At 50.9% G+C, this 13,309-nt stretch overlaps 4 protein-coding genes across 4 annotated transcripts; 2 read left to right on the top strand and 2 right to left on the bottom strand.

The window, feature by feature from the left end:
• Window positions 1-405: 405 nt before the first annotated feature.
• On the top strand, window positions 406-1,347 carry FSUBG_75 (uncharacterized protein; the record flags this gene model as incomplete). The annotated part of the gene is made up of 1 exon (XM_036685811.1): window positions 406-1,347. One exon carries the CDS (start codon window positions 406-408, stop codon window positions 1,345-1,347), a length of 942 nt encoding a protein of 313 aa, XP_036544213.1.
• Window positions 1,348-1,816: 469 nt separating this feature from the next.
• Window positions 1,817-5,801, bottom strand: FSUBG_74 (transcriptional regulator; the record flags this gene model as incomplete). The annotated part of the gene is made up of 8 exons (XM_036685700.1): window positions 1,817-2,273; window positions 2,328-2,932; window positions 2,975-3,728; window positions 3,777-3,930; window positions 3,978-4,047; window positions 4,363-5,255; window positions 5,300-5,559; window positions 5,608-5,801. The coding sequence occupies 8 exons, from the start codon at window positions 5,799-5,801 to the stop codon at window positions 1,817-1,819; spliced, it is 3,387 nt and encodes a 1,128-aa protein (XP_036544212.1).
• Window positions 5,802-8,768: 2,967 nt separating this feature from the next.
• On the top strand, window positions 8,769-10,824 carry FSUBG_73 (c6 zinc finger; the record flags this gene model as incomplete). The annotated part of the gene is made up of 2 exons (XM_036685590.1): window positions 8,769-8,829; window positions 8,879-10,824. The coding sequence occupies 2 exons, from the start codon at window positions 8,769-8,771 to the stop codon at window positions 10,822-10,824; spliced, it is 2,007 nt and encodes a 668-aa protein (XP_036544211.1).
• A 201-nt stretch (window positions 10,825-11,025) lies between these two features.
• Window positions 11,026-13,309, bottom strand: FSUBG_72 (uncharacterized protein; the record flags this gene model as incomplete). The annotated part of the gene is made up of 2 exons (XM_036685479.1): window positions 11,026-13,005; window positions 13,163-13,309. The coding sequence occupies 2 exons, from the start codon at window positions 13,307-13,309 to the stop codon at window positions 11,026-11,028; spliced, it is 2,127 nt and encodes a 708-aa protein (XP_036544210.1).

Genomic DNA, 13,309 nt, shown 5'->3' with positions numbered 1-13,309 from the left:
TTTCGGTCCCGGTACCGTTTGGTGATATCCTGTTTGCTCCGGGAAGCGCGGCTGAGCACATATACGCTAAGTGTGCAATTGAATTTATCTTTGCTTTTTATGATAAGTGATATTCCGCAATTTAGGTGTCTGTCTATTGATACGGACTACGTATAGCGGAGGGGGCCCAAGTTACGTTGCCTTTCTTTGATGCCTGGAAGTGAAGGAGGCTTCTCTGCAGCCAAGCCCCATGTGTATGATGATCAAGAGGTTTACCATATATCCGGACACTTCTCGTCCCCAAGACTTGGCCAAAACTCTCCCCTCATCCTACTCTTCCCATCAACCGTACCAACGCGGCTACTTCTTTGACCATTCACCAAGCCATCTCTTTTGATCCATCGACCCTGCAATACCACGGGCAGAATGGATATCTCATCACCCGTTCACCCGTTCGCCCTCAGTAACCACCAGGAAATCTCCATTCGACAAGCTCTGGCGGCCCGAAACCTCCGTCTTGAGCTAGACGGTATCCCAAGAACTTTATGGGGGAGGGAGACTGTCTTCCAACTAGACCCAGCCAGCATACAGCTGTCTCGATGGTCCGATTTCAGCTTTGAGGTCCTGTCGACTGCCTACCGTGACGTTCTCATGGCTTCGGTGGCTCCGCCCGTCGGGGTTCGGCAAGCTCCTGCTCAGATCAAGGACACCGATAGCATCAGGCACATGTTCCAGCAACATGTTGCTCCCCGCCTCAAGAACCCCATCGACAAAGGGTTAGAAATCCTGCGAGACCGTCTCCGTAGCCCCGTCAAAGCTGTTGAGATCGTCCCAGAACACCGGCTTGTGAGAAATCGCAAGTCGGCGATAACCTTTCGGGATGAGGATAGTGGAAATCTTCTGGTGGTCAGTTGTGTATTGCACGCCAGCACGTGGCGTTCGAGTGTCTTGCTTCTGCCCGCGGATGAGTACACACTCCTGCCGATCTGCCGTATCGCCACCAATTGCCTCTTTTCCAAAACTCGGTACGGATTCATTCTCTCAACTGATGAAGTTGTCGTCGTCCGTGTGAGTGGTACACCCGGCGAAACAGGCCTGTCCGACTCATGCCTTGTGGAATGGCAATCAGTGCCATGGAGTGCTGAAGGGCCTGGTGTTTTGACTGTCGCCATGGCACTCTTCTGCCTCACCATGATGAGCTTGCACCCCCAACACCAGTCAGTCTGTCCTCCGGGCGCTGCTCGACCCCTCAACTTCTGGTGGAGGAGCCAGAGCCCGGTGAGAGCGCCGACGTATGCCCACCACCTGTCTCTGCAAGAATCCCATCTCCCAGCCGGCGCCGCTGTCGAGGATTGGCGTCCGATCTGATATGTTGGTCAACAGCATGACCAGGTCGCCCGCTACGCTCTCCACCAGTCAACATAGCCCCTCGCCGACAACCGCACCTGGGTCCCTGTGGCGCTTCAGGCCATTTTCGTACGTTGCCACATCTGTGACTGCATGGATGGGGTGGTTCTTCATTGTTGTTGTTGTTGTTGTTGTTTGTCGGATCTTGCTCGGTTTCCTTCCTTCTTTCCTTTTTTCCCCTTCTTTTATCTTTCTCTCCTCGCTGCTGGTAGAGTAATCACTGAGGTGTTACTGTCCTTACCTTGTATCAATCACTGCTTTTGTCTTGCTATTTGTCTTTCTCATTGAGGCCATCGGATTAGAATAATTGATCACTCTCCTTCTCTCTCACCCTTCGCTCAATGATCGTGACTGTTCGCATCGCTTCACTGAAGCTTGTGATTCCTCTCTCTCCCTTCTTGCGCTAGTGTCAATTAGCGCCTATCGTATCTCATCTCATAAACTCCATGTCCAACACTCCGCCGTCCATGAAGCTCATCCCGTCTCCGAAGCCCCGCTCAAGCTCCCCACTTAATCCGACAAACGGCCCGTCCAACCCCACAAACGGCCCCTCAACCTCAAGCCCCTCAAACATGTCCGTGTCTCCCGCCGGTAAGAAATCCACCTCCTGCACAGCCACATCGTCCACGTTCAGCGCCTCAAAGACGTCCCTCCCCAATCCCTTCAGCTCCTCTCTATACACCGCCACAGCCGTTTGCGCCCTCTGGCTGAGTTCACCAACAACGCTTCGCAAGGCTCTGAACGCTTCGTCGTCAATGATCTTTAGAAGCTTGTCGAAGAGATCGAGCGCTTTTACTGAGAGGTGCTGATCAATGTGGATTGAGCTGTGGCCGGGGTTGAGGATCATGTTGGCGAGGAGGACGATGAGCGCTGAGAAATGAGAGCAGCTACATTGCCTGCACTGGTCAGTAATCTCCCAAGACTCTCTGCAACTGACGTACCAAATAAGACACTCTGTTGGTGTAGCTTCCTGGAATAACTTCATGCACCCTCTGCTCACGTCCACACAATGATTCCATCCCTCAGGTAAAGGCGGTGCTTGGTCCTGACACTTCCCGGCGCCAAAGCCCCTATTCTCCAAGTTTCCAACAGAGGTTATCGTAGCTCTACTAAAAGAGCTGATCCTCTTGACCCATTCAGCATTATGACTATAAATACCATGGATCATCACTTCCGTCAGCAGAAAAGCGTGGTGCATCTTTGTCATCTGCACAAGCTGGCTCGGTCCCACCGTCGCAGCGACATGCTCGATATGGAATACATTTGGAATGCGCTCGTACCACTGATCGAGCATAGATTGAAGTCGAGATACTCGTCGTTGTCGCTCTTGGGCAGTCACCTTGCTTGAGCGGTTGGAATACAAAAGATCGTACACTTTGCCTTGTATGTAAGCGAGTTCCACGCGCCTTCGATGGTAGTTGAAGTGGACTTGGCCGTTTTGCGTCCATATCAAACCAACGCTATCAGGTGGCGCAAGTACAGGGAGACTAATATCGATGTCTTCATCAAACTGGCACGAAGGTGTTTGCGCACGAAGACAAATGTCCTAAAATGTGAGCTTTTGAATTTATGCACTCGAATGACTTACTTTGTCAAGAGTGTACGCAATCCAAAACACTCGCGATCTCTGCTCTGCCTCCGCAGCCGGAAACTGCATCGCCGCTTCTTGCGAATGTAACTTGAGTCTATGCGCCAACCTAACCGCTGTTCCAATGAGAACGCTTGCTGGTTTTGGATCGCGACTGTTTTGGAACAGCATCACGATACCTAGTAAGATCTGAACGCCGAGTAAATCTTCATCACGCGTGACAAGCTCCGATACAACAGTCTGTGCATTCCTCAGACATTGATCTGCCCTTTCAATATGCACTGATTGGCTGTCTCGTAGTGAGAGCTGTGGAGTGCGATATCCAATGGCCATGACGGTTTGAATAGCAGCCCACGAAGCTCTGTCGCGAGTTTCGGGTTGTTTATACCATGTCGTGAGAAGCTTCATGAATTCTGGCTGCTGAAAGAGAGGAATGACGGCGTTGAAAGTTGTAAAGTAGTGATCTACTATAGGTAGAATCTCATCCAGGGGCGGCAATTCTAAAATGCTTGGTTGGGGACCTTGGTAAACTGCTGGATTAACTGGATCGAATTTCCAAGCGAAGCCTCTTTTCGCCATCTCTTCGAAATTTGCTGAATTGTTGAGAACTGATTCCGCTGAGTCACTTGGGCTGGATTGGTCATCTGGCCCTTGCGGTCTGGCAGTTTGAGCATCTTTGGCAGCGTTGAGAACGATTTGCAACTGTTCTTCAATACGAGCCAATCTTGCTTCAAGACCCTCTTGGCGATTGTTCCTGAAAAGTTACTAATTTGAACAGCGAAATCGAGAAATAGGGGCATACTCTTCTTGTTGTTTAGCCCCTGCTCTGGCTCTTGCAGAATTAGGCTTCCTTCTAATGATGCTGGTTCGGCAGTTTGTGTTATAGAGAATGCAATTCGAGCAATCTGGCTTTAGCATGTCACATTTGATCTTTTTCGTAAAGCACAAGTCGCATGCTGGGCCATTTGTCAGCCGGGTCTATATCATAATTCGAGTTGCTGACCTTTGCGACGATTCGACGGTGTTGGATCTGTCTCAGCGGTCGACATGACTGCAATTGTGGAAATATTTAGCTGCAGATTTGGTTAAGTGATTTCCAACGATCAATAACGACGTTTATAACTGATGAAGAGTAATGTTGAGAGTTTTGTTGCAGATGCGTAGTGAGATGAAGTGAAGTTGAATGGCTGACAAATTCTCCGGGCGCAGGGTTCCACATAGCCTCCACAAGCTGTCGATCGTCAGCCCTAAATTTAGAACCGTTAAAGCACCATGACATGACATGAGTTTGTTTCAGGAAGACGCAATCAATGACTCGTAGTAAATACCCTGCACTCTAACAACATGTCTAATCACAATCAACAACCAATAATGCATCAAGCCTTGACCTTGCCATATGGAACTTGAGGTCCCGAATACTGAATGGCTCGAACAAACTCATTCTTGTCCCCATCCTGCACGAGCTTCTCATACCACGCGCCCATATCCTGGCCAAATGTCTGCACAACTTCACTGTCACTCGCGTCAAGCGGTTCAAAGCCCTTTGCAATCTGCGCAAACTGAGCCCCAGCGACGCCCATCCCCATCCCAAGATCATTCTCAACCATCTCCGCCGGTTGAATCGCGCCTTTGACGCGTCCCTCGATAATATCACCAGCCAAACGCGGTTCTGCCGCCGCAGGCCGTCCAATACTAACACCATCCACAACGTCAAGCGCGTCTGCCATGGCGCCCACCGTTCTCAACCCACCAGCAATAAAGATCCTCATTTTATGCGCTGGGTCAAGCGCTTTGGTGATGGTCTCGGCCCACTCGAGGAAGAAACCCTCGCGCTGCTTCGTCGACTCTTTCTCCCACGACAATGCCATGCGCTCATAAGTCCCGCCGCTGAGCTCAACAAAGTCGAATCCCAGTGCTTCAAGTCTCTCGCAGAGCTCCCTTGCCTCATCGGGTGTCACGCCGCCGTCCTGGAACTCTACGCTGTTGAGCTTTGCGCTGACGATAAAGGTCGGTGAGACGCGCGCCTTGATAGCGTTTGCAATTTCGGAAATGAGTCGGAGTCTATTTTCGACGGTCTGAGTGCCGTATTCGTCGGTGCGCTTGTTGGTGGTTCGGGAGAGGAATTGAGAGAGCAGGTATCCGTGAGCTGCGTGTAGTTCGATGCCGTCGAACCCGGCTTTTTCGAGATACTCGGCGGCGTGGGCGAAACCTTCGATGATCTGGGCGATTTCCTCTTTTGTCGCGGCGTGCGGCTTGCCAAACGTCATTCCCATCTTGGGGTCTGTAACAGTCAGTACGTAAGATGAAGCGCAGTGAGCGACTCACCGAGTTGAACGTCAGAGGCTGAGATGGCGACTGGGTTGAACTTGTAGGGAACTTGTCGCCCGGGATGGTTCACCTGAGCGAGGAACAGAGAACCGTCCTTTTTGGCTGCCGCGGCCAATTGCTTGAACTTATCAAAGCGCTCGCCTTCAAATGGAGCATCGACGGGGATTCCGGGAGACGCAGCAGCGCCGACGGAGGTGAGATCAATGTCTATATTGCCAGTGACAACGATACCAAAGTTGTTCTTGCCTTCACCCCATCTAAGGCTGTCAGTCTGGTCATCTATCGGCGCTCGCTGGTGAACTCACCGTCGGTACAGCTCAATCAGCTCGTCGGTCGGGATTCCTCTCTTGGAGACGATCTCGGGATCCCAACTCGCAAGCGACTCAGCCATGGGCGACTTAAGAAACCTGTTCTTTGCGACTCGGCCAGAAGGGTAGAGGTGAAGTTCTTGGGCCAAGGGCTCAGGACTGACGTCTTTGGAGGTGTAGCGGGCAGGCATTTTGACGATTGTGATTGAAGTAGTGAATGTAATTGAAGTTGTATATGGAATTAGCTCTATGGCGACGTCTTTCGGTCGCCATTTATATACAGCGACATCCTGAGAGCCATCATCTCAATTCCGCATCATTACAAAGCTAAGCACGCAACTCCGCGCTGCGGACAGACTGTGCTCCATTTTGTGCATGTCCGATGCGAGAAGCAGAGTCCGAGTCAAAGTTAATGCTCCACGGGCTTTCAACAGCAGGGGATAGCCCCAAGATAAGCCATACTCATTGTATCCATGGCGTTCCGCAACTGCGCGTCTCTGTGTAATAAGCGTACAAGTGGCCCGAATCTGCGGTCCACGGCGTTCCACGGAATTGAGACCGGCCATTATTCAGCATGCAGCGCGCGCGAATTACAAATGCAGAATTGGCAATAAGCAGCCTTTCAAAGTAGACGATTGTTATTCATGAGTTGCATCACATTTCTATGACTGTTTTCTCGGGCCCCTTGGACTTGACCTTCCTGGCCCTCCTTCGGCTGCTGCCTGGAAGTTCATCCAACTTAACAATCGGGGGTCGGTAAGTAGTACATCAAGTCGAGTCACAAGACGAACAAGTGACGATGAACACAGTCAATAGGAATCAGTTTCAGATTGAGGTTTAGGACGCAACACTGGGATGGAAACTTCAGGTTAGAAGGGCTGAAGGGAGGTGTCGGCTTGAAGAGCCATGAGACCGGCATACACCGGCCTGCTCCGGTTAAACACGGCCCCACTCTTCGGATGTTTGTTCAACGCGACGCGAGATGACCGATGACCGATGACCAGCCACGCGAGAACGCACTTCAACAGCAAAAAAGAATATTGCAACTAAATAAATATCGAAAGACGAAAAAGAAAGACAAAAAAAATTGGTAGCTTCTCTTTGATTGAGCGTGTCATCCTTAGTGCAGGGGCCATGCTAATCTTCTCTAGGTGGATGTTAGGATGAGTCGAACGAGGGGGCTTTGGAATAATTACCTGTATCGTTTCAATAGACCATATGGGAGCGGCAGAACCGCCCCCGACAGCTGGTGCTAATTTGCAAACTATATACCCTTCGTTTGCCGCTCGGTGTGACCAGGGTCCCCGCTTACAGTGGCACTGTTAGCCTCCGATGGTCCTCACCAACGCTCCTCTGTATGAATCCAAAGGCTCTGAAAAGAGTTCTTTAGTCTTTCTGATCCATTGGAGAGTGCTATGTTCGCTTGCCAGCTGTAGAGAGCCTCAGTATGGCCGACTTATCCCAAGACATTTGGCGATGCCAAGGTGGCAAGGTCTCTGACTGAGACAAAGCCAACCAGCCAAGTCATTTTGCATAATACAACAATTGAGATATTTCTTCTCAGGCATGCTTGGCTCACTCTGCAATTTTTTGCAAGTCAAAGTTCTCATGAATGCAAAGAATGACTGGCGTTTGAGTTTGTGTGCCCTACTGCTGAAGGGTGGTGGGGCGAATGCGGTGTTGAACAACATGTACCTAAACCGATTGAAGACTGCTCTACTCTCTGCGCTGGCTGTGTACATGTCTCTTTGTTGATGACTTTCTATTTTTCCTAAAAGATTTCTCAGATCAAGTAAATGCTACAATGCTCTTCTAGTGGGTTCTAGCTTGGACAAGTGTCACTACCTCTAGCAAAGCAAGACCTCCGCTGTCAGTACTCTCACTTTTGCAGCACAAAAGCTTGTTTCACATCAAGACCAGGAATTCACGGTGACCACTTAAGAGCTCAATCTTGTACCTGAATTCATTTTCTTTTATTTACGAATACTATTTATCTCTGTTGATTGAGAAGAGTCGTGTGGCTGGTAAGGCATTATTTCCCAGGGCGTAGGGTAATCACTCAGCGTGTTAAACGACGGCGCAGCTAACTAGTACTTACAGCATATGAATGCGCACTCATCGCCACCAAAACCTAGTTCATCGAATCTCATTAAATGATCATGAACACACATTATTCTAAGCTTATCCTAAAATGATCATAAAACCTATCCTAAGCTCATCATAACTCATCAAAACTCATCAATGCTTGCGGTTGATGCACCTCTCACAAACCTCCCTCCATAACCATTTCCCTTGTCGCGCGCAAATCGCCAGCCTCTTGACAATATAACGCGAGATTGAAAGCTACAAGCTCACTTACTTGTTAAATCTCCATACTTATCATCTCTCGAAGGAGAATTAATGGGAGCGATGATGACGTGTGACTTCAGTGAGAGATGGTAGATACAATACCTGTTAACTGCGACTTGACGCGACTTACTTCATGGCATGACGCTGAGCTTTTCCGATTGTGCAGCATTGTCAATAACGCTGGCTCATGCGTAAAATTGATCTGGGCATGAGTACATGTAAGTTATCGCTTCAAAGGCCGTGTGTGCTGTGATGATACGATACTGTAAAATGAAGCTATTCAGAGGGGATACTGCACGTCAACAAGCAGCGACCTCATCTAGACTTGAGTGAGACTACTAAGTCCGTCTGAGAATAATCTCATAAAGCTGCAGGACGAATATAATTAATTGAGTCAATGAGTAGTGCATGCTGCCTTTTGAGATTGTCATCGCGTTCTATCATCAGCGTGTCCTCATCCATTAGATTGAACCACGTCGCTGCAATCAGCATCTCATCAACACCAACTTCCCTAACTTCCCTCCCAAGATTAAATAACAGATCGACATCAATACATACCAGATAAAATACAACAAAACACCAGCAATGCCTCTCTTTGTTCACTCAATCTGCATTACAAATACACTTCCCCCGTCCGGCCGCCGACACCATAAGCCGGGCTAATCCTCCCACAGCACCCCACAAAATCTCACCACTTCGTCCGGCCTTCGTCCGTATTTCGTCCGTATACATCCTCACCAACTCTCACTCATCAACCCCCTTCATATTCACATTCTCACTCCTCTTCGGCCGAATAACTCTCAAAAAACATGTCCGAACCACCCGCCAAGCGCCGCAAAGTTCGAAAGGGAACACGAAGCTGCTGGGAATGTAAATCTCCCCTTCACTCTCATACAATCTAAGGTGCTTACATGCCCAGGCCGCCGCCGTAAGATAAAATGCCAGTTCTCAAAAGAAGACGATCCAATCTGCATAGGCTGCACACAGCGCGAGACAAGCTGTGTATCACAGGAATATGTCCCCACGCCGCCCTCCGCGCCCCAAGACAAGCGTCTTGCGCAGCGCCTGGGCCGTCTGGAGGAGCTGATGGAGAAGTTGGTGGACAAGCCGCTGCCATCGCCTGAATCAGAAGATCCCGCGCTGGAGCGGTTCACGCAGCATACGGCTGATGTGTTTGAGTCGTCGGTCGTGGATAACGCGCAGCAGATTCTGGATCAGCCTGACGCTGCGATCGTGACGCACAAGTTCCCAAGCCGCTCTGCAAAGGCGACGCATGTTTCTGCGCAGCTGCATGCGCTTTTCCCGTCGCAGCAGATCCTGTATGCCATTTCGCAGCAGAGTCCCGGGGCGCGTTTTGTTCTGGCCATGTTTTACTCGCAGCAGGATCAGATTGATGGGAAACCTGAGCCTTTATCGTCACTGGCGCAGATACCGCCTGTTACAAGCCATCCTGCCATTCTTGCCAAGCGTCTACTACAACTTGCTGTCTGTGTGCAGCAGATGCCTCCATTCTTTGATGGGAGTACCCTCGGGTTGAGTAAATCGCCCTGCGAGACGATGGAGGAATGGGTTGCTGTTACTGGACGTTTAGTCACGTCAGACGATGACTTTGTCGGATGCTTAGAAGGGCTCGAATGTCTCATCTTACAGAGCTTCTACCAAAGCGACGCAGGACATTTGCGAAAAGCGTGGTTGACAGGCCGTCGCGCTCTAAACATGGCGCAGCTCATGGGCATTGATCGCAAGAGTGCCAAGTCAATCAAATCCGTAGATCCATCATTCAGCAACAAGCATCGCCCCTCACCACCAGTCATTTGGTTCCGCATCAACTGCAACGACCGCTACGTCTCCCTCATTCTCGGGCTGCCAATTGGTTCGCGCGATAATAGTTTCGCAGAAGACAATGCTCTCGTGTCGGATGCACCGAGCGACAAGCTTGGCAAAGTGTACGCCATGATGGCGGGCAAGATCGCGGACAGGAATGAGCTCAAGGGCAGCGAGGCATATGTCCTCACGCAGTCCATCGACATGGAGCTTGAAAAGGCGTACAAGATGATGGATGATGGTCTGTGGTGGAAATTACCCGACATGGCCATATGCTGCGGTACATCCGACGCGTCAGGCGACGGAATGAGCGTGATAAAGCTTCAAATCCGACACTTTTCGCTACTCATTCTTCTTCATCTGCCCTATCTTCTTCGCGATCGCGGCCAACGACGATACGAGTACAACCGCGCAACATGCATGCAAGCAAGTCGCGACGTGCTCGACCGATTCCTCGAATACCGCAATTGCTTTACAACATCCGTATCAGGCCGTCACGTTGATTACTCCGCCCTCGTGGCAGCCATGACACTCCTGCTAGGATACCTCGGGTGGCGCTGGCCAGGCTACGAGACAGAAAAAGAGCACGACAGAGACCTCGCCGAAAAGACGCAAGAAACGATGCAGGAAATGGGTGCGCTAAACAACGACCGGCTCTGCATTGAGGCGGCGGAAACAATTCGGCAGCTTCTGCCCATCGTGCAGAGACAATCAGGCACGAGCGGAGAAAACGTCCACCTCAACGTCCCGTTCCTGGGTACGGTGAACATCAACCCCGGTCCCACGCCGCCCGCCTCCACAGCGAGCATGATAGCGTCCAACAGCACCACGCCCAGTGGCAACGTCGACATGTCACAGTTCCCGCTGTCATTCAACTCGCCAAACTTTGGCTCCGAAAACTGCGACCTATCCACAGCGTGCGCCTTTGCGCCTGATGTGTTGGACTCCAACTGGCCCTGCTTCACGGCCGACCCAGAGGATTGGGCACTACAAGGCGTGGACACTACGTACTGGACTATGCTCAACAGCAGTATAGCATGAGGATAAAGATATGTATGATTATGATATTTATACCCAAGATGAACCAATAAAACACCAAACGAATGCATACCAACGAGTAAAACAAAGGGACTAGGCTTGTCTAGCCAGGGTATCTCCATCAGGTAACCTCCTCAACAAACGCCACAAATGAGATCAACTCCGTTATCCAGGTGCATGTACGTTTGAGCGCATAGGTAGTATTCAGTCCTGTAAGCCTTCTACCAGGGCCTCACGGTCAACATCAACAGTAGTGACCTGAGCGGGCGCGCCCTTTCGTTTCTGAGCAGCCCAGTATTGATGAAAGCCAGGAATCGACCCGGGCTGGTTGATACCCGGCGTCCGGTTAATATTCCTGTCCTTTTCCCTCTCCGCAGCTTTTGGAGGGGCATTTTCACTATTGCCTGAAGCCCAAGGCCTCCAGCCCACCCATTTTCCTATTCCTCCTGCGGGGCTCCCTTGGGGGGTGTCCGAAGGAGCTGGCGACGCAGATCTGTTTGACCCCGGCCTGTTAAGTGGGTTGGACACAGTTCTACTTGCGGGAAGGCCAGCGAAAGTGTCTCGGAGGGCAGCGGTGCTTCGCTTGGCTGCACCTCTGTACAGTATGGGCTGCGCTGTGACGCCCGTAACGACAGCTTCAGCGCCACCAAGTGGTCGAAGGGTGAGCTGGCTAGGTCGAGCCTTGAGCGTGTGAATGTCAAGACCGCCTGTAAGAGACATGATAGATTCATGAGAAATGGCTCGATGGATCCTTGGCCGCGGCATGTAGTCGTCTCTATTGTCCTCAGAGCTCTCGACGATTGAGCTCTCGTCAATTGACGGGGTATTGCCGAGATCGGGTGTCTCAGTTCGAGACATGGCCTCGTCACCCTCATTTTCGTCCTCCTCATGTATCACATCGTCGTTGAACTGACGCGAGTTTTGAGGCGGCGTACCTGGATCAAGCTGGAGGGAAGGTGCTTGAAGGCTGAAAGCCGAAATGTCAGACGGGCCTTTACGGTGCGTCCGCCAGGTGGGTGACATGGGGTCAAAGCTCGTAGCTGGTGACATTGGATAATCGCTGTCGCCAAAATTCGAGTCAAACATCGAGTTTCGCAGATTCGATCGTGGTGAACTTGGAACGGACGACGCGATTTCAAAGGGTTGCTCTGAGAGCATGGACCACCTCTGTTTGGGCATCGATATGACAGAGTTGGGCTCTTTGGTGTTGATGGAAGCGAGGGCAGGCAGGGCAGGTCCCAAACTCCAACGAGCAGAAGATCTTGGGGTTGACGTGCCAGAGGCTGTCGAAGCTGAAAAGATACTAGAGTTCAAACTCGCGCGCTTCCGCCTCATTTTTTGTTTATCGGCCTTAGCTGTAACGTGATAATGGTGATGGATGTGAAGCTCTTGCGAAATTCGAGGAGTCGTCGGCGGCTCATAAGCCTCGAGTTCGTCTTTGAGAGTCATGCTGCTATCGGCGACGGGCTGGTGGGTGACAAGTTGTTCTCGTAGAGACTGAATCTCATCGTTCGAATTGAGAAGCATCTCTCGTAGCTCAGCCATGCCAAGTTGTAGATTGGCATTATCTTGGAGAAGATCCCGAACAAAATGATTGACGACGGAGTTCCCTGGCTTCGGTTCTTGTAGTGTCTTTGATGCAGCTGCACCTTTTAGACGACCGGCGGCTGTGTTGAGCTGCTTCTCAACTTGACGTTGACGCTCCATTCGCCCAATAACCTCGGCATGTCTTTCCCGCTCCTCTCGAGCTTCCTCTTCCATCCTCTCCAGCTGATCCTGCATATCCATGATACCGCGTTGCGCCTCCTTGCAACGCTGTGCATGCGTTCGAGCATCTTCTTTTGTCGACCTCAATTCGTGATAGAGATCATCCTGTTCAAGTTCCAAGAGGGAAATATGCCTCTCAGCATCTTCGGCTCGCAGGGCAGCAGACTCGAGTCTTCGGACGGCTTGCTGGGACGACAGCAGGCTTGCTTCGAGTGCTTTTATCTTTGTATCAGATTCGGAGACGGTGTTGTTGAGCAGTTCAAGCTGGTCGAGGAGATTACGATTCTCCTCAATTTTCAGGGCATTCTCAGCCTCTAATTCCTGCTTGGCCATTTCCAGACGCTCTATCCTGGAGGAAAGATCAAGACGATCTCTCTCCGCGTCGGCCATATATGCTTCATGCCTAGCGAGTAGAGCCTACAAGGGAGACAGACAAGTCAGCAGTCTGATGGGGCATTGACGTGTCTAGCGGGGACTGGCATGCAGGACACGCGGGTGTTTAGGCGGTGGAAAAATTGGCAGCTGTATAAAAACAGAGGAATGCCCCAAAATTGAGGACTGGTACCTGACTAACCTGACCAAGTTGTGCCGCGGTATGGACATCTTTTTCGACTGTCTCTAGAATGGAGCAATTTTTCTTGAGGAGAGCGCAGTCAATTCGTCCACAGCAACAAGTCATCTCAGAGATGTGCGGCTCCGGCCCAAAGTCCGGCCTCTCCAT

Source organism: Fusarium subglutinans (assembly GCF_013396075.1).
Source record: "Fusarium subglutinans strain NRRL 66333 chromosome Unknown NRRL66333_c0000001, whole genome shotgun sequence".
Taxonomy (NCBI): Eukaryota; Fungi; Ascomycota; class Sordariomycetes; order Hypocreales; family Nectriaceae; genus Fusarium; species Fusarium subglutinans.
The sequence above is the reverse complement of the archived record's forward strand: the minus strand, read 5'-3'. Positions and strand labels throughout refer to the sequence as shown.